At 43.8% G+C, this 24,476-nt stretch overlaps 1 protein-coding gene across 1 annotated transcript in view; it reads left to right on the top strand.

The window, feature by feature from the left end:
• The window catches only part of adam19b (ADAM metallopeptidase domain 19b), a 146,793-nt gene that overhangs the window by 22,045 nt on the left and 100,272 nt on the right, over positions 1-24,476 (top strand). The window contains exons 2-3 of the mRNA XM_048543839.2: positions 6,099-6,217; positions 13,304-13,374. Of these exons, the coding sequence (XP_048399796.2) occupies positions 6,099-6,217; positions 13,304-13,374 (190 nt within the window). The remainder of the gene's footprint in view (positions 1-6,098; positions 6,218-13,303; positions 13,375-24,476) is intronic.

Here is a 24,476-nt window from a genome sequence, read left to right on the forward strand (position 1 = left end):
CATATCAGCATTTCACCTTCTCCCTCTTTGCATGTCTAACTTGCATATCTTGCTGAAGTGGAATGTGCCGCCTGATTCTGTGGTGGAATAAATTCAGATGAAACTTTCCAAAGAACTGCCATTGATAGAGTGGACTGAGTTATCTATTCTGATGCTGCGATCATTCTATGATTTTATGAACTCATTCCGTAATTTCTGATCTGCTTGCTTTATCCATCCAAAAATATCCCACAAAGCTATTTTGAAGCAGAACAATGGCGTTCTCTCTCGGGTCCCCTCTTACCTTTCATGCTCAAGCAACATCTCTGGCCTAGGTAGCCCCGGAAAAAGGCAAAATCATGAAAATGAGACAATGGCAAGTGGGGGTAGGAAATGTTATTGATACCAGGGCTGATGGTCTAAAATTGTCAAACGCAAAGTTGAATAAAGAAAGCTGTAAAGTACCTAACCAGAAAACGAGGTGCTGATTCTCCACTTTACATCGGGCTTCAAAGGCCCACTGTATGAGGAGGCGATGGCCTAGTCGTATTGTTGCTGGACTGTTAATCTAGAGACCTGAGTCATGTTCTGGGCACCTGGGTTCAAATCCTGCCCCAGCAGATGGCGGAATTTGGATTCTGGAAAATCTGGAATTAAGAGTCTAGTGATGACCGTGAATCAGGAAAAGCCCATCAGGTACACTGATGTCCTTCACACAAGGAAGCTACCATCTTTCGTTAGAGACAAAAAAGCTGCAGATGCTGGCATCTAGGTAGATTGCCATCTTACCTGGTTTGGTCGACATGTGCTTCCAGACCCACAACAATGTGGTTGACTTTTGGATTGTACTCTGGACAATATGTGCTGGCCTAGCCAGTGATGCCTACATCCCTTGAATGAATAAAAAGGAAGTTTTAGCTGAACAATGACATGTGAATCTGAGAACTCATGGTTTCAGTACAGCTGACCTATATTCTCCGATTAATGCCTACTGTCTTTTCTCCAACCATTTCCTCGTCTTTTTATCCTGGGACACCTGTGATATTTAGTCTCCTTCACCCTCTAGCCCTTCCCTCTGTTCAACTTCTCCTCCCCATCTATTTTTCCAGTACAAAATCTATCTCTTTTCCACTATTCTTATGAATTCCAAAGAAGAGCTGTACTGGATTCAAGCTGTGAACTCTGCTTCATTCGCTCTCTGTAGGTGCTGCCAAACCTGCTGAGGTTCTCCAGTACTTTCTGCCTTTATTAATATAGACTGAGTATATTTCTTCACTTTTGTTTTGTATGGTCTGTTTCCAATCTACCGGTTTGCCACAGTATCTCTCAAAAGTATTAGTAATTCCACTGGTGACTTTCAACACTGGGGCAAATGCACTTGGAGATTTATTTATTTATTTTGAGCCCTTCTAGAGCTAACACTTCATTAGCATTAAAGTCATCAATTACATTTAGGTAAATCCTGTCTTGGAAGTTCCTGTTCATCTCGACATTCCTCTTGAAAGCCTGGAGAATGGAACTATTTAGAATATTTGATATTGTGCTTGGAACTGCTTCAGGAAAATATTTGCTGATGTCACCTTTTCCACTGACTTTTGTCGTATTATCGAATTCCTCTAACCATTTTTGTCTGTTGTATATGTTTGTATTTGTTGAAATATTTTTTTCCTCTAAAGTCTGTACATGTTGCTTTAATTATGCTTTTATTTTTGCATGTGCTTGTTTTATTCCAGCCACCAGCAACTCGTTTGTGTCCTCTCTATGGAATTAGTTAGGCATCATTTTTCTTTATGTCATTTTGAAATTGTTTGATAGTCACTTCAAATTAACATTTGTTCATTCTTAAATGAAATAAAGAACTGTAGATGCTGGAAATCTGAAACAATAACGGAAACTGCTGGAGAAACACAGCAGGCCTGGCAGCATTTGCAGAGAGAAAGCATTTTCTAATGTTTCAAGTCCAGAGACATTTCTGTTTTTGTTCATTCTGGTCATGTGAATTCTTAATTATTATTTAGTCTTCAAGGCAAACACAATTCCTTTCCCGCTTGTTATTTTGAACTGTTGTTTAACATTCTCCTGCAGTCCATTTAGCCTTTTTGCCCCTCCTGATTTGAGTATTTTATATCAACATCCTCAGGGTAAATATTGACCAGAATTGAACGGGACCTGCCGTATAAATATTGTGGCTCCAAGAACAGGCCAGACGCTAGGAATACTATAGCCATTAACTCACCTCCTATTTCTCCAAAACATGTCCACTATTTACAAGGCATGAATCAGGAGTCACTGGCAACATAATGACACAACACTTAGAAAGCCATCAGAGATAATGGGAACTGCAGATGCTGGAGAATCCAAGATAATAAAGTGTGAAGCTGGATGAACACAGCAGACCAAGCAGCATCTCAGGAACACAAAAGCTGACGCTTCGCTTTTGACAAGCAGCCAGCATGGCTGACATTGCCTCACACAAGCAACCCCATTATCTTACCCAAGTCATTGCTTAACCACCAGGACACATAGTTGGCCTGTCTCTAGCACTGTCCTTGTGCCCATCTCTGCACACTCTCTCTGCTTGGCCTCCCCCAATCTTGATTCCACATCCATTTTGTCAGTAATATCCACCCCCTCCCCCACATCTCCCCACCTCTGGTGCTGTCCCTACAGGACCCTTTGCACACATCTTACTAGGTCAGTCAGGAGTGTATTGGTTTTCAGACCTCTGACTGACATTGATGTAGAGGCCCTTGACATAACTGACCAGAACTCTGACCACAGTGTTTGCAGCTCCATAATGGAGGATACATGATTCCCCTGTCTGCTTTACAGGACTGTCCATTCCCAATTCCCTGATGGAGACCAATCCAGTCGATGAATGATTGTGGATAGTGAGTGAAGTATGCCTGTGACTGACAGTACTGGGTCCCCGTGATTGACAGCAGCCCTCCCTTGAAGGGACTGGAGAGGAGACTTGACCCACATTCTGACATGGACATTTTGTTAAATGAACATGCGGTGTGTTTGCTTCAGAGGCAAGTTGGTACATGCTGTAGAGGTGCCAGTCCACCAAGGTGTCCACACCTGTGCAGATCCCCACTGACAACAAGCCTGCATCTGTATGTGTGTAAAATAGCATATCAGTATGATAGCCTTTAGCTTCTGATTGATTTGGGGTGTGTTGCCAAACAGAGACCATAGGGTGCAGGTGCATAGTTCCTTGAAAGTGAGTCGCAAGGAGACAGGGTGGTGAAGAAGGCATTTGTAATGCATTTGTCAGAACATTGAGTATAGGAGCTGAGATATCATGTTGCAGCTGCGCAGGACATTAGTGGGGCCACTTTGGGAATACTGCATACACTTCTGGTCACCCTTCTATAGGAAAGATGTTGTTAAACTTGAGAAGGTACAGAAAAAAATTTGCGAGGACTTGCTGGGACTGGATGGTTTGAGTTAAAGAGAGAGGCTGAATAGGTTGTAGCTTTTTTCCCTGCAGCATTGGAAGCTAAGGGCATATTTTGTAGATGTTTATAAAATCATGAAGGACATGGATAGGGTGAATAACCAAGGTCTTTTTCCTAGGGTGGGGATGTCCAAAACTAGAGGGCATAGGCTTAAGGTGAGAGGAGAAAGATTTAAAAAGGATTGGAGGGGTTATTTTTTCACACAAAGGGTGGTCTGTGCATGAAACGATCTGGCAGAGGAAGTCATAGAGCCATACAGCACAGAAACTGACCCCTCGGTCCAACTCATCCATGCCCATCAGACATCCAAATCTGACCTAGTCCCATTTGTCAGCATTTGACTCATCTCCCTCTAAACCCTTCCTATTCATGTCCTCATCCAAATGCCTTTTAAACTTTGTAATTGTACCCACCTCCACCACTTCCTCTGGCAGCTCTTTCTATATATGCACTACTCCCTGCATGAAAAGGTTGCCTCGTGGGTCCCTTTTAAATCTTTTCCCTCTTACCTTAACCCTATGTCCTCTCGGTTTTGTCTCCCCCACCCTAGGAGAAAGGCCTTGATTATTCAAGTGAGAGAGGTGAGTACAACTACAACATTTAAAAGGCATCTGGATGGGTATATGAATAGGAAGGGCTGAGAAGGATATGGGTCAAATTCTGGCAAAAGGGATTAGGCCAGATTGGGATGTTTGGTTGGCATAGGTGAGTCGGACCGAAGGGTCTGTTTACATGCTGTCTGACTATGACTCGAAGTGACAAACGCGACACGACATGGATACTGCAGGCAGGCGCTAAGTGTGCAAGCCTTAACAGAGCGAGTGAGCAGCCCTAAGATGCAGCCCGGTTCAGCCTGTGAGGTGAATGTCTGTCCCTGCACAATGTGTCCTTGCAGGAGCCTTCCAGTGCCAGTAGCCAGCGTGTCCTGCAATGCAGCACTCTGCTCTCTGAATAGCCTGTAAGTGGATTGGAGAGCTGCCATCAGGATTGCAAGGGATTGGCAGATGTCCGATGCCATTATCTGTGGATGAGGGGTGGGGCAGCATACACCCTGGATCGTACCTTCATAAGGTTTCACCTCTTTCTTATCTACCTTCTTTAGATAGGGATTAGAATTAGGAGGAAGAAGCTAAAAAGTGATTGTTAGGTGGTACACGATGAGCAGATGGAGGTTGATAGATTTGTGATGTTAAACATGAACAGTTTATGACTGTCATTGATATCCAGCAATGAGAGTGCAGCTTTGAACTGACTCCAACATATCCATTACTGGATTACCAATATTGTAACGTCCCTGGATTTTAATTTACTTCTGTTTGGGGTTATCTTATTATGTTGATGGATAATGCACTTTTTATGATTGCATTGTGACATTCAGGCCAAAGGACTAATAAATCATATTTGTGTGGTAAGCCTATCAAGTAATAACACATAGATTACACACCACTGAAACAGAGTATTCAACCCAACCCATCTAATCTATTTTGTGTATGTGCTCCACCTGCCAATCTTTATCACACTCCATCAGTCTAACATTCTATTCATTTTTCACTTGTGTATTTATATCTGGCTTCCTGTAAATATAAGTCTGCTATTCGCCTCAACCATCCAAGACTAGGCAATATCTTAACCATTCTCTGTTAACCAGCTAATTACCTGCAATGAATGTATTTGGCATATATCATGAAGTAAACAGCTATCATTTAATTTTCCAGTTTAGATGGCATGTATACACCAATGTGGCTTGAAAGGCAATTTAAAGCACTGTAGATGCCATAACTATTAGATTCAGTGTGACAAGAAACAGAGGAGAGTTCATTTTCATTCCCATCTCTGCTGAGCTCAGCCAAGGATGGTATCAGAGATGGGAAAGATTTATTCATTTGTTTGTCAAGCTTCCCCCTAAAAAAAACAGCAAGAAATGTGGAGAGATTTTGAAGGAAGCTTCTTGAATATCACCATTGGGATTTCAGCACAACGTGACCATGTTCAGTTTGTTTCATTGGGATTTTGTCCAGATTAAAGATGTGAGACACTTCACAACATCATCATAGTAACATTAGCTTTGTCCGCTAATGAAGGAGGGTGTGGTGTAAGTGGAGGGGCAGCTGGGGAGGAGGGGCAGAGCAGCTATAATCAGTCTTTGTGGCCTGTACTTGGGAGATAAAAGACAACTGAACAGAAATTCCTTATGGCTGTTGAGTGATCTTCGCAGTGAGCAGTGTGTGTCTGCGGGGAATTAACAGTCCATTGTGTGCTCTATCTAATTTGAATTTTCTTTGAGGTCAGTGTGGGGGAAATGGGTGTGAGTTTGTCATCAGAGATAATGGGAACTGCAGATGCTGGAGAATCCGATGTTTCGGGATGAAGGGCCTACGCCTGAAATGTCATCTTTTCTGCTCCTAAAGTGCTGCTTGGCCTGCTGTGTTCATCCAGCACTACACTTGTTATCTCGTGATTTTGTCAACATTCCTGCTCAGGCTATTTGGACAAGATACAATAGATTGGTTGCCACTGATATATCTACCATTAGTCACTGTCTTTAGGAGGGTATGGTTCAGGTGAATAAATAGGGCAAAAGAGAAGAATAATCACTGTTAACCACTCAACTTGACCTCTCACCTGTGAATTCACTGAATTGTTTTCTTTTTCCAGGAAGAAGCAACAAACTGAATCCAGAGTATCAAACACACAGTCACATCATAAAATATGAAACAATGGTACCCCAGTGGCTAAACTCAGGACCATTGGAACACCCTCCATCTCAGAATGAGGTACAGCAAACTATTCAGATAGCTAACCCATTGTTGTTCTGATTAATGCATTCGGGTGGTGTGTTGACCTGATAACGAGATAAAGCTTGATAACTAGAAAGCCAGTTACTACCCTGATAATCAGTTAAGCATGCTAACCTTGCAATCTGACTGCTATGATAGTGACCAGGCAATTATGAACTGTTTATTACTTGCATTTTATAATCAGCTGAAGTGGTGACCTAATACCAACTAAATGCAGTATTTGAACTTATTAACTTAACCGACAGTATTTTAATTTGGAAAATCTGAGAGAGACAGGCAGATAAACCATCAGCACTAAGGTTAAGTACTGATGGGAAGGGGTGTGCCTGGAGGCAATTAGCCAAAATTCTTGGTCCAATTCACTCATCCTGCCCTGGATCCTGCACCATGTTTTTGCAGGGGCCCTAATGCTTTCCGGACTTGAATTCCAAATTTCCATCACTGAGTGAGCTTCCTCATTCTTGAGCAGCCTATGAACATTTCCATGTTTTCTTTTATGTAACTTTTACTCATGACAAGATAAACATGCTGAAAAATAACATTGTAAAACTTCCTGAAGAAACAATAAGGCTGCTTTCAGACTTGTCTCTCTCCCTGAATTGTAGCCCTTGATCATTTTGCTTACCACATCGAGCATCTGGTTGCCTAGGTGAGTAAGGCCACTCTGCTCTGACACTGATATACAACTTGGGAAGGTCCTAGGTTCCTTTCCTACTGATTTACTCAATCTCAAATCAGGCTGGTTAATCCGATCCAAAATTGGGCATCTCTAACTGGAGCATGGATGGATATTAGTGGATGCGCTTTAGGGAAGAGATTACAAAACAGAGAATGAAAATAAAAAAGAAGGAACTTGCATTTATGAAGCACTTTACCAGCCATAGAATATCCCAAAGTATATTACAGCAAATGAAATACTTTTTGAAATGTAAGTAACGTGGCAACAAATTTGCACACAGCAAGTTACCACAACATGATAATGATCAGATAAACTTCTTTAGAGATTTTAACTTGAATGATAATTATTGGCCAGGGCACTCTCCTTCAAACTAGCACCAGAGGGATTTTTGTATCCACCTGGCAGGGTACGCCAACTTTCAGTTGAATGCCTTGTTTGAAGGTGCTCCGTCTCCCAGTGCTGTACTGAGGGAGTACTGCACTGTCAGTATAGATTACATCTTTGGATTTGTGGAAAGGAGAGAAACCCACGAACTTTGAACTCAGAGGTGAGGTCCTACTAACTGAGCAACAACTAGTACCCCAATGTTCAGCCATCACTTTGCAGATTTTGGGTGAGGTCGGAATTGTGACTGTCTTTTGTTCCTGAGATGAGAGGTACCACACAGACTCAAATAATGGTCACTCTCAAGAAATAGGTAACCCCTGATGTTTGGCCAAAAAGAAATTCATTTCTCACATACCTTAGCTAACCTCTGAATGTTCACCAAGGAAATCCGAACACTTTGCACTTACCTGCCACTCACTGCTGAGGTCAAACTTACCTGAGTGAGCAGCTATTCAGGCTATGATAATTCATGCTAAGGGGCAGCATGGTGACTCAGTCTTTAGCACTACTGCCTCACAAAACCAGGGACCCAGGTTCAATTCCAGCTTTGGGCAACTGTCTGTGTGGAGTTTGCGCATTCTCCGCATGTCTGTGCAGGTTTGCTCCAGTTTTCTTCCACAGTCAAAAGATGTGCAAGTTGGGTAGGTTGGCTATGGGAAATTGTTCATAGTGTTCAGGGATGTGTAGATTAGGGGAATGGGTCTGGGTGGGATGCTCTGAGGTCCAGGATGGACTTGTTGGGCCAAAGGGCCTGTTTCCACACTTTAGAGAGTCTACAAACTATGAAGCTCAGGTTACATCCCACCATTTTAAACAAAAACGACACTGTTGAGTTCAGCTCCTCATGTCAGTGTGTGTACCATTTACTGGAATTTAAAGGGAAAGAGATGGCAGTAACAACAGGGTAAATCTGTGATAGCAAGGTAATGAGGGTGTGGGTTGCAATTCACCCCCTCAAATAAAATTTACGTAAAAGTCAACCCCCTGCTGTGTGAGAAAGATATTGCTTTAAAAGCTTGTCTTTTATAATAGTACATATACAACTTTTCTTAACACAGTTGTCATTCTACATGTTTAATCATTAGCAAGAGTGTTTGAAACATGGGGATGTAGCAGCTCAGGCGACCTGCACCATTGCTGAAAAGTGCATTGATCTATCAACCAGATGGAGGTCGATAACTTTAAACCAGCCACTGCATAACCCAGCTGCATTGCATTGCGAAGGTACCCATCCACTCCAAACCTGATTAGAGTCATAGAGACATAGATTCATACAGCATGAAAACAGACCTTTAGGTCCAACCAGTCCGTGCTGACCATGTTTCCAAACTAAACTGGTCCCAGCTGCCTGTACTTGGGCCATGTCCATCCAAATCTTTCCTATTAATGAAGTTATCCAATCATCTTTTAAACGTTGTACCTGAACCTGCATCTACCACTTTCTCTGGCAGTTCACTCTCACACATGAAACACTCGCTGTTTAAAAATTTGCTCCTCACACCCTTTTAAAATCTTTCCCCTCTTGAGTTAAAATTATGCCCTGTAGTTCTGAACTTGCCCAAGCTGGGGAAAAGACTGATTCACAAGTGCTAACCTTGAAAACGGGTGAAGGGTCTAGGCCCGAAACGTCAGCTTTTGTACTCCTGAGATGCTGCTTGGCCTGCTGTGTTCATCCAGCCTCACATTTTATTATCTTGGAATTCTCCAGCATCTGCAGTTCCCATTATCTCTGATACTATTTTAACCTCACTGCGAAGCCTCTTCCAGGGATGCCTAACCTGAAGAAGTTACCCTCCTCCCTCCGGACCAACCTCAGGGAATCTCTCTCCCATTGCAACTCTCTTGTAATCTCTTCGGCCTTGAAACTGCTCGACCATGTCCTGAAGCAAACCAGGTACCACAGCCACATCACCTTCCTCAGCACCTGCCTAGCTCTCTGATGAAGGGTCTAGGCCCGAAACGTCAGCTTTTGTGCTCCTGAGATGCTGCTTGGCCTGCTGTGTTCATCCAGCCTCACATTTTATTATCTTGCACATTTTTAAAGCAGTTTTGTTTGGTTAATCAGTTGCTGCACCCACAAAACATCCACACAGGCACCTTACAACTTGGAGTTACAGGCTAACATTCTTACATGAGAGGCCTGGCCATTAGTAGGCAGATCAAGCCAAAAGTCACACCTGAGTACTGATCTATACGGTCAGGTACCAGGCCGTACACTTACTAACTGGGTCACCTGGAGCACTGAGCTGCATTTGTCTTTTTTAATCTGCTGGCTCTTTCCTCAACAGCGGCATTTTCACCTCTGTGCTAGAGCGTGCTTTCAACAGAATTCAGCACCTTGCCTAAGCCGGTCAAAACTCTGCCTCTGAGGTGAATCTAAAAGATTCCATGAGGTCATTGAAGAAATAACAGCTGTGTTTTCCCTGGTGTTCTGAGTAATAGTTATTCCTCAACTTGCATTGAGCTCTCTTGCTTGTTTATATTTCTGTGACACCTTGATTTGAATGCACTGACTTCTAGGACACCTGAACTCATGAAAGTGACCACAAAAAAAATCACTGTGAAGTACTGGATGAACACAGCAGGCCAAGCAGCGTCTCAGGAGCACAAAAGCTGACGTTTCGGGCCTAGACCCTTCATCAGAGAGGGGGATGGGGAGAGGGAACTGGAATAAATAGGGAGAGAGGGGGAGGCGGACCGAAGATGGAGAGAAAAGAAGATAGGTAGAGAGGAAAGTATAAATGAGGAGGTAGGGAGGGGATAGGTCAGTCCAGGGAAGACGGACAGGTCAAGGAGGCGGGATGAGGTGGGAGGTAGGAAATGGATGTGCGGCTTGAGGTGGGAGGAGGGGATTGGTGAGAGGAAGAGCAGGCTAGGGAAGCGGAGACAGGCTGGGCTGGTTTTGGGATGCAGTGGGGGGAGGGGATGAGCTGGGCTGGTTTTGGGATGCAGTGGGGGAAGGGGAGATTTTGAAGCTTGTGAATTCCACATTGATACCATTGGGCTGCAGGGTTCCCAGGCGGAATATGAGTTGCTGTTCCTGCAACCTTCGGGTGGCATCATTGTGGCACTGCAGGAGGCCCATGATGGACATGTCGTCTGAGGAATGGGAGGGGGAGTTAAAATGGTTCGCGACTGGGAGGTGCAGTTGTTTGTTGCAAACCGAGCGGAGGTGTTCTGCAAAGCGGCCCCCAAGCCTCCGCTTGGTTTCCGCAATGTAAAGGAAGCCACACCGGGTACAATGAATATAATATACCACTTTGGCAGATGTGCAGGTGAACATCTGCTTGATATGGAAGGTCATCTTGGGGCCTGGGATAGGCGTGAAGGAGGAGGTGTGGGGGCAAGTGTAGCATTTCCTGCGGTTGCAGGGGTTGGTGCCGGGTGTGGTGGGGTTGGAGGGGAGTGTGGAGCGGACAAGGGAGTCGCTGAGAGAGTGGTCTCTCCGGAAGGCAGCCAAGGGTGGGGATGGAAAAATAGCTTGGGTGGTGGGGTCGGATTGTAGATGGTGGAAGTGTCGGAGGATGATGCATTGTATCCGGAGGTTGGTGGGGTAGTATGTGAGAACGAGGGGTATCCTCTGGGGGCGGATGTGGCGGGGGCGGGGTGTCAGGGATGTGTTGTGGGAAATGCGGGAGATGTGGTCAAGGGTGTTCACGACCACTGCGGGGGGAAAGTTGTGGTCCTTGAAGAACGTGGACATCTGGGATGTGCGGGAGTGGAATGCCTCATCCTGGGGGCAGTTGCGGCGGAGGCGGAGGAATTGGGAATGGGGGATGGAATTTTTGCAGGAGGGTGGGTAGGAGGAGGTGTATTCTAGGTAGCTGTGGGAGTCAGTGGGCTCGAAATGGACATCAGTTTCTAGCTGGTTACCTGAGATGGAGACTGAGAGGACCAGGAAGGTGAGGGATGTGTTGGAGATGGCCCAGGTGAACTTGAGGTTGGGGTGGAATGTGTTGGTGAAGTGGATGAACTGCTCGAGCTCCTCTGGGGAGCAAGAGGCAGCGCCAATACAGTCATCAATGTAATGGAGGAAGAGGTGGGGTTTTGGGGCCAGTGTAGGTGTGGAAGAGGGAGTGTTCCACGTAACCTACAAAGAGGCAGCCATAGCTTGGGCACGTGCAGGTACCCATGGCCACCCCCTTTGTCTGTAGGATGTGGGAGGAATCGAAAGAGAAGTTGTTGAGGGTGAGGACGAGTTCGGCTCGGCGAATGAGGGTGTGGGTGGTGGGGGATTGGTCGGGCCTGCGGGACAGGAAGAAGCAGAGGGCCTTGAGGCCATCTGCATGAGGAATACAGGTATATAGGGACTGGACGTCCATGGTGAAAATGATGTGTTGGGGGCCAGGGAATTGGAAGTCCTGGAGGAGGTGGAGTACGTGGGTGGTGTCACGGACGTAGGTAGGGAGTTCCTGGAACAAAGGGGAGAAAATGGAGTCCAGATAGGTGGAGATGAGTTCGGTGGGGTAGGAACAGGCTGAGACAATGGGTCGACCAGGGCAGGCAGGTTTGTGGATTTTGGGAAGGAAGCCCACCCTCGTCTGCCTTCCGGAGAGACCACTCTCTCTGTGATGCCCTTGTCCGCTCCACACTCCCCTCCAACCCCACCACATCTGGCACCTTCCCCTGCAACCGCAAGAAGTGCTACACTTGCCCCCACACCTCCTCCCTCACCCATATCCCAGGCCCCAAGATGACCTTCCATATCAAGCAGATGTTCACCTGCACATCTGCCAATGTGGTATATTGCATCCATTGTACCCGGTGTGGCTTCCTCTACATTGCGGAAACCAAGCGGAGGCTTGGGGATCGCTTTGCAGAACGCCTCTGCTCGGTCCGCAACAAACAGCTGCACCTCCCATTCATGAACGATTTTAACCCCCCCTCCCATTCCTCAGACGACATGTCCATCATGGGCCTCCTGCAGTGCCACAATGATGCCACCCAAAGGTTGCAAGAACCGCAACTCATATTCCGCTTGGGAACCCTGCAGCCCAATGGTATCAATGTGGACTTCACAAGCTTCAAAATCTCCCCTCCCCCCACTGCATCCCAAAACCAGCCCAGTTCTTCCCCTCCCCCCACTGCATCACAAAACCAGCCCAGCTCATCCCCTCCCCCCACTGCATCCCAAAACCAGCCCAGCCTGTCTCCGCTACCCTAACCTGTTCTTCCTCTCACCCATCCCTTCCTCCCACCTCAAGCCTCACCTCCATTTCCTATCTACTACCTCATCCCGCCTCCTTAACCTGTCCATCTTCCCTGGACTGACCTATCCCCTCCCTAACTCCCCACCTATACCCTCATCTCCACCTATCTTCTTTTCTCTCCATCTTTGGTCCGCCTCCCCCTCTCTCCCTATTTATTCCAGTTCCCTCTCCCCATCCCCCTCTCTGATGAAGGGTCTAGGCCCGAAATGTCAGCTTTTGTGCTCCTGAGATGCTGCTTGGCCTGCTGTGTTCATCCAGCTCCACACATTGTTATCTTGGATTCTCCAGCATCTGCAGTTCCCATTATCACTGTGAAGTACTGTGAGGTTGTGAAAGGCACAATGTAAATCCTAATTTTCCTTTCCTCTTGTTGACAATGTTGGAATGGATCAATTGTCCCATATTCATCTGAATTAATTACATCTTCTCAGTGCCAACAATAGAGGAAGGTTCACTGAGTCTTGCTCACGTTGTAGCAGTGAAACGCCAAACATTGGAGGTGTGAATGTAACTATACTGTTCATAGAGCACTTCTCTCGATTACTGCCTGTCCCTCATTGTAGGGCCATTGTTATTTCTCTATAACCCTTGAAAGGATTCTTCTATCCCTCCCCACTGCAGAACACATGACCATCAGTCATCCTGCAAGTGGACTGTCCAACCGAGAAACATTCTGTTTGAAGTCAATACTGACTAAGCAACTCTTTAAAACGTTACACCAATTTAGCTTGGAATAATAAAGCTTTTCTCTCTTTTTTTCCCTACACATCTGCCCTGTGCACTCAGCATCCGACCTGGGCCGAAGTTCAAGTCACAGCTGAAGGAAGACATTATATTCTGGAGATTCAGAAAAATGAGTAAGTACATTTGTTTCATATGCAGGATACAGAACAAATGGTGTTGCATACAAAGTGACATACATTTCAAATTACAGACACAGTCTAGAATGTAGGGCCCACAATGGAAATACAATAACTAATGTACAATACTGAAGATAAACTGTGATATAGACAGTGGATTCAGTATGGCACTGAGAGTAAATTATTAATGACAATGCATGATACAAACAGAATAGAAATATTCCAGGCAGTTCTCCACCTTGTGAGGTAATGAATTGTGCCTTTAAAGCCAACTATGACATAAGCATCTCCTGCTGTAGCTCAGTCTCTGACACATTTGCTGTCGAAGGAGATAGTGTGCTAAGAGTATGCATGAACTGCTGATCCCCAATGCTCTTGGACTTGCCTCTTCCAGTGCCGTTCCCAATGGCCAACCTCCCAAGGTCACAGTAGTCAGTTGTCAGTTTCAGTAATCACCATTTTTACATCTCACTTGCAGGAATCCTTGTTGAGAAGGAATGGACACTCAAGAGATCATAACCCAGTGTTCAGTTCATTGTCCAGAACATCTTTGCATGGTTCTCAGTCATAGACCCAATTGGCATCATCGAGCAGCAGTGATTATATGCTAATAGAATTTACACCTTCCAAGATCTCTAAGTTGGTGGCCTTGCCTTGCTAAGAGATATAGACATGAAAATTAGGAGCAGAAGTAGACCATTTGGCCCCTTGAGCTTGCTTAACGAGGGATGCCTCTGAGGTGGAAACTGTCCACCTTTTTCATCTGTCTCGCACCTGTTAACCACTGAGGAGGAGTACATTGTGGATGCTGACTTGTTGGATCATTGATTTGGTATTCTCTTTTGCTGCTGTTCAACACTCTTTTTTTCAGCTTGGACAGAATAGCTGTAGCTTTTACAAATTGTGTGTTCCATTTTGCATTAAGTGTCAGATCGCTGTTGATCGTGAACCTAGCAATGATGTCTAGTGTTACATTGTCAATGATGAAAGATGGTGGTACAGGAACATCATAGAATCACTACAGTGTGGAGACAGGCCATTCGGCCTATCACTTCTATGCTGACCCTCAAAGAACATTCCACCCAGATCCATCCTCCTACCTTATCAATGTAACCCGGCATTTTCTATGGCTAACCCATCTAGCCTGCACATCCCTGAACACTATGGGCAATTCAGCATGGCCAATCCACCCAACCTGCACATCTTTGGACTGTAGGGGGAAACCAGAGCACTATGAGGAAACATGGGGAGAAAGTACAATCTCCACGCGGACAGTTACCTAAGGATGGAATCGAACCCAGGTCACTGGCGCTTAACAGTGTTAACCACTGAGCTGCTGTGCCACCTTAACACTCTGGACTATTCCTTTTGTCTTCCTTATCTTAATGGTCGAACTAAACTTTTTAACAGGTATATCTGTCATTAAATGAGTTGCTCTGTTTTGAAGTAGAGTGGCATCATCAGTATAAAGGTGTTAAGGACCCTGGTACAACTCCTGGGATGCTGCTGGGCCTGCTGTGTTCATCCAGCCTCACATTTTATTATCCTGGTACAACTCTGTCTTAGATATCAGACAAACAAAGTTAATTTGGGAGTGGACGCCTGTGTGGATGACCTGAAGGCATATGACAGCAACAAAGAAAAGAAAATGCCAAAGGTCATTGATATCAGAACATAAATCTCAGATAACAACACTGCAGATCTCCAAAGGATTTTGATTTTGCTGTGCCATGGCTGACCTATCTCATCATACTGCCATGGAGAGAAGAGATTGATTGATTTATTTATTGTTGTCACATGTGCTAAGATACAGTGAAAAGTGTTGTTTTGTATGCTATACTGGTGGATCGGACAAAACAAAGTGCGTAAGGGTAGCAGAACAGAGTGCAGAATACAGTGTTACAGCCACAGAGAAGATGCAGAGAGAAGGATCAGAATTAACATTTGAGAGGTCCGTTCAAAAGTCTGGTAGTCACGCTGTTCTTGAATCTATTCATACGTGTATTCAAACTTTTATATCTTCTGTCTGATGGGAGCGAGTGGAAGAAAGTATAACCGGGTGTGAGGGGTCTTTGATTATGTTGGTTGCTTTCCCAAGGCAGCAGGAAGTGTAGATGGTGTCAGTGCAAGGAAGGATGTTTTGTGAAATGGACTGGGCTGTGTTCTCGTCTTTCCATAATTTCTTGCACTTTGGGAGGAGCAGTTGTTATATCACACTGTGATGCACCCAGATAGGATGCTTACTATGGGTGCATCTATAAAAATTGGCAAAAGCCCCTGTGGAAATGCTGAATTTAATTAGCCACCTGCGGAGGTAAGGGTACTGTTATACTTTCTTGGCCATTGTGTTGATGTGGGTGGACCAGGACAGATTGTTGGTGATTTTCACTCCCAGGGACTCGACGCTTTTGACCATTTCCACCTCAACACCATTGATGTAGGTGGGGCATGCCCTCCACTCCGCTTCCAGAAGTCAATGACCAACTCCTTCATTTGCTGGCATTGAGGGACAGTTTGTTGTCTTCACACCAATCTGCCGAGCACTCAATCTCTTTCCAATATTCTGTCTCGTCATTGTTTGAGGTCTGACCTGCATTGGTGGTGCCATCAGCCAACTTGTAAATGGAGTTGGAGCTGAATTTGGCCACACAGTCATTAGTGTATAAAGAGTGCAGTAGGGGGATGAGTAGGCAGCCTTGCAGGGCACCAGTGTTGAGGATTTTGGTGGAGGAGGTGTTGTCATCTATTCCTACTGATTGTGGTCTATGGGTCAAGAAAATCCAGAGAGCCGGGGGTCCAAGACCCAGGTCTTTGAGTTTAGAGATGAGTTTGTTTGGAATTATTGAAGGCAGAACTGTAGTCAATAAGTTGTGGCCTGACATAGGTATCATTACTATTCAGATGTTCCATGGATGAATATTAGGACCAGGATAATGGCAACTGCTGTGGACTTGTTACTCCGATATGCGAATTGCAAAGGATCAAAGCAGCTTGGTTGACTGGAGTTTATGTGAGCCAGAATTAATCTCTCAAAGCACTTCATAATTGTGGAGTGAGAGCCACTGGGGTGGTCGTTGAGGCACATTACATGATCTTTTTTTTCTTTGGCACATTGTGATCATATTGAGCAGACAGACATTTTTAGAAATGTAGAAACTAGAAGCAGGACTTGGCCCTTTGGCCCTTCAAGCCTGTTCTATTATTTGATATGATCACGGCTGATTCTCTGTATCCCTTAAGGAATTAATATCTAAACACTTACAAATCTCCTTTTTTGAATATACTCAGTGACCTGGCCTCCACAGTCTTCTGTGCAAACTAGCACACAAAAATGGAAAACTCTCTTCACCTAAACGCTGGATGTTTTACAGTGACTTGTTAGATAAACAGGGATAAGCAGCACGGTGGTTCAGTGGTTAACACTTACTGCCTCACAGCGCCAGGGACCCGGGTTCAATTCCACCCTTGAGCGACTCTGTGTAGAGTTTGCATATTCTCCCCCCTGTCTGTGTGGGTTCCCTCTGGGTGCTCTGGTTTCCTCTCACAGTGCAAAGATGTACAGACTAGGTGGATTGGCCAGGCTAAATTGCCAGTCGTGTTCAGGGATGTGTAGTTTAGCTGGGTTATAAGCGCTATGGGTCAGGGTGGAATGCTGCAAGGGTCAGTGTGGACTTGTTGGGCCGAAGGGCCTATTTCTACACTGTAGGCATTCTGTGATGATATGATATTAAAAATGGAGGCACTAGGAAGAGGTACCTTACTGAATTCAAAAGACAATTCCTTTGACTGCACTTGGAGATTGTTTAAAGTCTTATGCAACTGATTGTAGGACAGGTATAAATGCATTGAAATAGTAAAATGTTGACTCTTTGGGTTAATGTTAAAGATGAGAGTTGACATGCATGGTAAGAGTCTTGAAAAGTTGTTTGTATTTAAGTGTTGCAAAGGTTAGTTGGAGGTAGATCCATTTGAGGCCTACACAATTCAGAAGGATTGCTATGAGGCAGAACACTGCTAAAAAAAAATGACAGTTCAAGACCGTACAAAAAGAATGATAAGAATGTGCAATCCATTAGCCCATGGATTAATCAAGATGAATATTGTAGATGCCTTTAAAAGGGAAGCTAGATAAACATATGAGAGTGGGTCTGGGATACTCTTCAGAAGGTTGGTGTGGTCGCAATGGGCAGAATAACCTCTTTCCACATTGTTGGAGTTTTATGATTCCATGATGATTCTGTAAGAGAGAATGGAATAATGAGATAGGATTAAGTGAATTAGGAAGGCAGTGAGCTTTGTGCGGAGCATAATGCCTATTGTCCTTTTCTATATAACACAAATAGATGGAGTTAAAAGTCAATCTATTTTTATTTAGGAAATCATTAAAATCTGAAATTCTTTGCCATAAATTATTAATTGAAATAGAGTCCATAAATTCTTATGGTAAGAACCCAGTAATTGCTTGAAAACAACTTTGCAAGTATAAAGGTTTCAACTACTTGCTGCTCTTTCAATCACAGGCTCCTTCTCTGATACCAGCAGCAACTGTGAGAGAGAGCCAGCCTGTGATTGGAGGAGGAGCTCCTCCTTAATTCTTTTAATTTTACCATTGGAGAAGCTGTATCCCCTACCTGTTACCTCATCCCATGATTAAAGTTCCACGGGTCTTCTGGAGGCCTTCAAATTAGTCTGCTGGCCCCTCTCTTTTGACTGTTGCTCAGTTCACCAAATCTCATACACAAGCCAATTGCTGCAATGCTGATATGTATTTCTGGGTTCACCATTTTACTGACATCTCTGGTCGAAGATACATCTCCAATGCAGATAACCAATCTCTGCGTCTTGTGGTGCTTCAGTTTAATTTTCTCAAAACATTCAAACAATTCTTGTGCTCAACATTGTCCTTTCTAATCTTGGTGTCTTAGCCCTAAACCGCGAATAGCCAATGGGGTTGGGCAAGGGACAATTCCAACATCCCATCCTCAGAACAAACATATCTATAACCTTGTATCTTAAGGTCAGTTTGGCAGTGCTACATGTGTTCCTGGAAATGGTGTGAATATGTACCAAGGGAATGTCAAGGAAGTAGGTTTAATATGACTTAGCTGAGAGTATATTGCACTGACCGGCAGACGTTGTTTTAAATAGAATCATCCTGCACTACAACAGTGATCTCATCATTTCAAGGCCTGAAACTTTGGCAACTGTTACAATATTTCTGTTGAGAAGCTGAACTTTGAGTTGAACATCAGCCAACCTACGCAATGTTATTAGTATTTTTCTTGGTCCAAGACCCTGTCTAATGTGCAAAGAAATTTGTAACAATGGAGGAGCTAAGGATTCTCATGCTAACTGTAAAAGGAGACTGAAAGAGGTCCTCATCTTTAGCTTTTGAAAGTCAGGGCTTTAATTTGAGTAGAAGTACTTTATCTTCCAGGTTAGATTTATCAGATCATTACCTGTGTGTGTACGTATAGCAACTGGATCCCAAGTTCAGATGGTATATGATCTAGAGGGACATCTTGAGTTGGTGGTTACAATATCTGCTGCTGCCCTTGTACTGGATGTTGCAAGTTCAGGAGGTACTGTTGCGGTGAGCTGCTGGAGTGCATTTCACAGCTGTGGTAAACCAGCAGTGAAGGGATTTGATGTGTAAGCCACTGGGAGGGTCACTGACCAAGCAGCTAGATTTTGCCCCGCTTTATTTTGACAAAGCTGTATTTCAATAAGGTATCATTTTGTAGGATGATCTAGGGATGAATTTTCATCCTGTTACATTGCTACACGTTGACTTACAAAAGGGATTTTGGAACAATTAAGTTAAAAGTCTGCCTCCGGAACATGGCGAAGATGTCCTGAGTGATCTGTAAATGGGTGATGTAAGTAAAGAAACTTTACCACATAATGAGCAGTTAGAGTCTGGAATGCACTGCCTGGAAACGTATTGGAGGCCGATTTAGTTGAGGCATTCAAGAGGGCACTGGATGACTATTTAGATATAAATAGTGTGCAGGAATATGTGGAAAAGGCAGGAGATCAGCAGCAGATAACAGAATGGGCCAAATGGCTTCCTTCTGTGCTGTGACAAGATTCAGGGAGGACACTGACACCCTGTGAGTCTTTGTGAGCTCTGTACAAGCTGATCTTATTCTTACATTTCTTATAACCATTCTACACTTTCAAACCTAAATTCTCAGTCTATAAAAATTAATAATAATGTTCTGTTATATCTTGCTAATGTTGATCTTGCTTTGTACACCTCCTGTACCGTTGTATGCTGTAACCTTGTAAACCCACTCTGTCTAAGCACCCTATGATTTGTATGTCCTTGTTTGCTATGATCTGCCTGTACTGCTTGCAAAACAAAACATTTCACTGTACTTAGGCACACGTGACAACAATAAATCAAATCACAAATCACAATTCTGCACTTCTGTGATGAAACCAGTTGGAAGTAAGTTGTGAGAATGTAGGATTCCATGCATTAGAGGATCCCAGGCACTCAATGAACCGAGATGTTGCAATGCAAAGTTCATACTTCCTTGGCAAGTAAGGCAATGGCAGTCATTGAAGAATGTCGAATTGTGGTATAAAATAAACAAGGGTTAACAAATCATTGAAGCAGTTTTGACAAACAAAATATCTGACTCATTTTCCTGTCTTCTGAGAAACTACTGACTTACTGACAACTTCCTGACTTGCTTCATATTGTCCTTAACCCTTCTCTAACTCCTTGAACCCCTGCTCCATGGGGCTTCAGTAATAAGTAAATCCGAAGTCCTGATTTCAGACATCCCGCAGGAAGAAACGTAGAGGTGGCTGATATAGTTTAAGGAGGAGATGAGGGAGGGTGACATGATAATACTATTTATGATGCCAGTGATGGCAGTAAACAGTATTACAGTGACCATGTACAAGCTCTTTCAACACAGGTCCCATTGAGAAATAAGATAGGTTGAAATACAGTGAATAAAATACAGCTTCCAGAAAATGAAGATGCTGTTTTTTTCAAACTCATTAATTTCAAATAAGATGCCTTTCAGGCAGCCATGCATTTCATGGAAAAGAGAATTTTGTGGTCAAGTTTTTGATTTTATTGATCAAATAGCTTGTGACTAAATAGAAATATTCCAAATATCTGTGGAGTGTGTCAGTTAAATAAGTCATAGCAAAACATCTATTTTACAAAGATGGACATCTCTGGTATCTGAAACAATGTGGACACTCTTTGCTTCAGCATTGGTGACTGTGTTCAGTACCTTGGCCCTGGCTGCTGAGCCGAACTCCATCCTTAAATTCTTTTGCATTTAACTTTTTCTGTTTCTTCTTTTCTCTGTCTCTGCACTCTTTTTCTCTCTCACAGTGTCTCTTCACTCCTTTCTCTGTCTGTAAGCTTTGCATGTGCAGCTAGAGTTGGGGTGCCTTCCGGCAGACCCCAAATACTGTCAACCCAATGCCAAAAGTTCTGTGCAGGGCCAAGAGGACAAGTAAACAATGTTGCAGAGTCAGAAGCCACTAATAATCAGAAAACTGCATTTTTATCCATTGTTGGGATATTTTACTTGTGTAGAAAGCTGAGGGAGTTGCTGAACTGTCAATGGTAGCGTCTTTTAGATAAGTTGTTAAACTAATCCCCTATCTACCGTTTTATGTGGACTCCATAAAAGAAGAGCAGCCTCATGTCCTTCTAACATTTAACCCTTGTGCAATGTCACTAAAAATGTTTTACCTGGTCATTTTAAGGTTGATGGGACCTACTATGAACAAATTGACCCCAGTGTATCTTGTATTCCACCAATGACTACGTTTCAGGGAAAGGGTTTCATTAGCTGTAAAGTATGTCTGGGCATCCTAAGTATGTGAAATAAAACAGCAAATTGCTGGAGAAACTCAACAGCGTCTATGGAGAAAGAAGTAGAGTTAACATTTCAATATGACTCTTCTCTGGAACAAAAGGTTACTGGGAAATAGCATTTTGTATGCTGTTGACAAAGGTGGAGGAGGTAAAAATGGAACAGATGATGGAGGTGACCAGAATAAAAGACAAAAAAGGAGTACGAATGGTAATAAAGGAGAGATATAGAGGCAGAATAAGCATTAACAGTAGCTATGAATAGCTAAAAGTAGCTCAACTTGGTTGAGAGCCAGCCAATGTAATCAAGACATTATGTGGGTGGAGAGGAGTGAAATGCTTTATGGGAATATGGACTGTTTTATCCCTTGGCATTTCAGGACTTGGGTAGTAATTCTCCAACATAAATTAAAATTGTCTTTATTTTGGAAGAATGTTTCCTTGTGAGAGGTTACTTATGCTAGTGGTTAGTAAAGCCACAATGTAGCCAGTGTAGCACTGAGCAACCTTTTTGGAAAAGTATAGACCTTTAAGCAATGCTTATAAGGCTATGAAAAGCACTTTCTGTGATAATTTTCAAAGTCAAAATTTTATAAGCAAGATGTCATTTTTCTTGGATATTTCTCAGTCCTATAAAAATTGAAGGTTTGGCTATTTCAGATATGCAGCACAAAACATCATTCTCTCTACCCGTCCTCTCCTGAAAGTGGAGTCTTTGTTTGAGGTACTTTCCTTGAGGCATCAACTGCTGTGTAAGACTTCAGTCAAGTGACCATCTCTCAAGTACATGCTTAACCCTCGGTACTATGCACAGGTAAAACATAGAACATAGAACAGTACAGCACAGTACAGGCCCTTCAGCTCGCAATGTTGTGCCAAACTTTTACCTGAAACATAAGGTCTATCTAACATCCACCACTACCTTATACTATCATCCAAATGCCTATCTAATAACCGCTTAAATGCCCCTAATGAGACTAACTCCACTACCCTCTCCGGCAATGCATTTCATGCCCTGACCACTCTGAGTAAAGAACCTACCTCTGACGTCTCCCCGATATCCACCTCCTTTCACTTTAAAACTATGAACCCTTGTAAAAGCTACTTCCACCCTAGGAAAAAGTCTCTGGCTGTCTACTCTATCTACACTTCAGATCATTTTGTACAGCTCTATCAAGTTACCTCTCATCCTTCGTCGTTCTAAAGAGAAAAGCCCTAGCTCCCTCAATGTTTCCTCGTAAGACCTTCCCTGCATTCCAGGCAACATCCTGGTACATCTCCTCTGCACCTTTTCCAACACTTCCACATCTTTCCTGTAATGAGGCAACCAGAACTGGACACAATCCTCCAGATATGGCCGAACCAGGGTTTTGTATAGCTGGAGCATAACTTCACAACTCTTGAACTCAACCCCTCTATTAATGAAAGCTAACACACCACACGCCTTCTTAACAAATCTATCCACTTGGGTGGCATCTTTCAGGGAACTGTGAACATGAATCCCAAGATCCCTCTGCTCCTCCATACTGCCAAGAATCTTTCTGTTAATGCTGCATTCTGCTTTCAAGTTTGTCCTTCAAAACTTTACACTTTTCAGGGTTAAAATCCATCTGCCACTTCTCAGCCCAGCTTTGCATTCTATCAATGTCCCTTTGTAACCTAGAACAGTCCTCTGCACTGTCCACAACGTGACCCACCTTCATATCGTCCACAAACTGCTAATCCACCCTTCCACTCCTTCATCCAAATCATTTACAAAAATATAAAATAGAAGAGGACCCAGAACAGATCCTTGTGGTACCCCACTCATAACTGAGCACCATGTTGAATATTTTCCGTCCACTACCACCATATGTCTTTTAAGGTTCAGCCAATTCTGAATCCAATCTGCCACATTTCCCCCTATCCCATGCCTCCTTACCTTCTGAATGACCCTACCATGGGAAACCTTATCAAACGCCTTAAATCCATGTATACTACATCTGCTGCTCTACCTTCATCCACGTGTTTGGTCACCCCTTCAAAGAATTCAGTAAGGTTTGTGATGCATGATCTAACCCTCACAAATCCATGCTGACTAATACGAATCAAACTGTGCCTTTCTAAGTGATCATAAATCCTATCTCTCAGAGCCCTTTCCAATAATTTGCCCACCACTGACATAAGACTAACTGGTCTGTAATTTCCGGGGTTATCCCTGTTCCCTTTTTTGAACAAGGGAATGATGTTTGCCTCTTTCCAATCTTCTGGCACTGTACCCGTGGACAGTGAGGACATAAAGATCATCACCAAAGGCCCTGCAATCTCGTCCCTCGCTTCCCATAGAATCCTTGGATAAATCCCATCAGGCCTGGGGAATTATCTATCTTCAACTTCCTTAAAACTCCTAGCACATCTTCTTTACTAACATCAACCTCCTTTAGCCTACCTGCCTGTTTCACAACGTCCTCCTCTACAACTAGGCCCCTCACAGTTGTGAATACTGAAGAAAAGTATTCATTAAGGATCTCTCCTATCTCTTTAGGCTCCTTGCGCAAATTCCCTTTACAATCCTTGATAGGATTTATGATCACTTAGAAAGGCACAGTTTGATTCGTAATAGTCAGCATGGATTTGTGAGGGTTAGATCATGCATCACAATGACCCTTTCTCTGGTCATTCCCTAGTTCTGCACATATGTGTAAAAAGCCTTGGGGTTTTCCTTGATCTTATCCACCAAGGTTTTCTCATGCCCCCTTATAGCTCTCCTAAGCCCTTTCTTCAGCTCCTTCCTGGCTAACTTGTATTCCTCTAGAGCCTCTTCCATTCCTCTTTTTCTAAACCTTATATAAGCCTCATTCTTCCTCTTAACCAGTCATTCGACCTCTCTCGAGAACCCGTGGCTCCCTCACTCTATTGCATCCTCTCTGCCTGCTAGGGACAAACATTCGGTATGCATTCCTTAAACAATCTCCACATTTCTGTGGTGCTCTTCCCTGACAGCATCTGTTCCCAACTTGTGTTATCCAGTTCTTGCCTAACTGAATTGTAATTACCCATCCTCCAATTGCAAACTTTACCCCGCTGTATGTACCTATCCTTATCCATGACTATTGTGACAGTAACAGAGTTATGATCACTGCCACCAAAATGCTCTCCTACCAACAAGTCTCACACTTAGCCTGGTTCGTTGCCAAACACCAAATCCAAAGTAGCCTCTCCTTGTGTTGGTCTATCTACATACTGTGTCAGGAATCCTTCCTGAACA

The sequence above is a fragment of the Stegostoma tigrinum genome, chromosome 13, assembly GCF_030684315.1.
Source record: "Stegostoma tigrinum isolate sSteTig4 chromosome 13, sSteTig4.hap1, whole genome shotgun sequence".
In the NCBI taxonomy this organism is placed as follows: domain Eukaryota; kingdom Metazoa; phylum Chordata; class Chondrichthyes; order Orectolobiformes; family Stegostomatidae; genus Stegostoma; species Stegostoma tigrinum.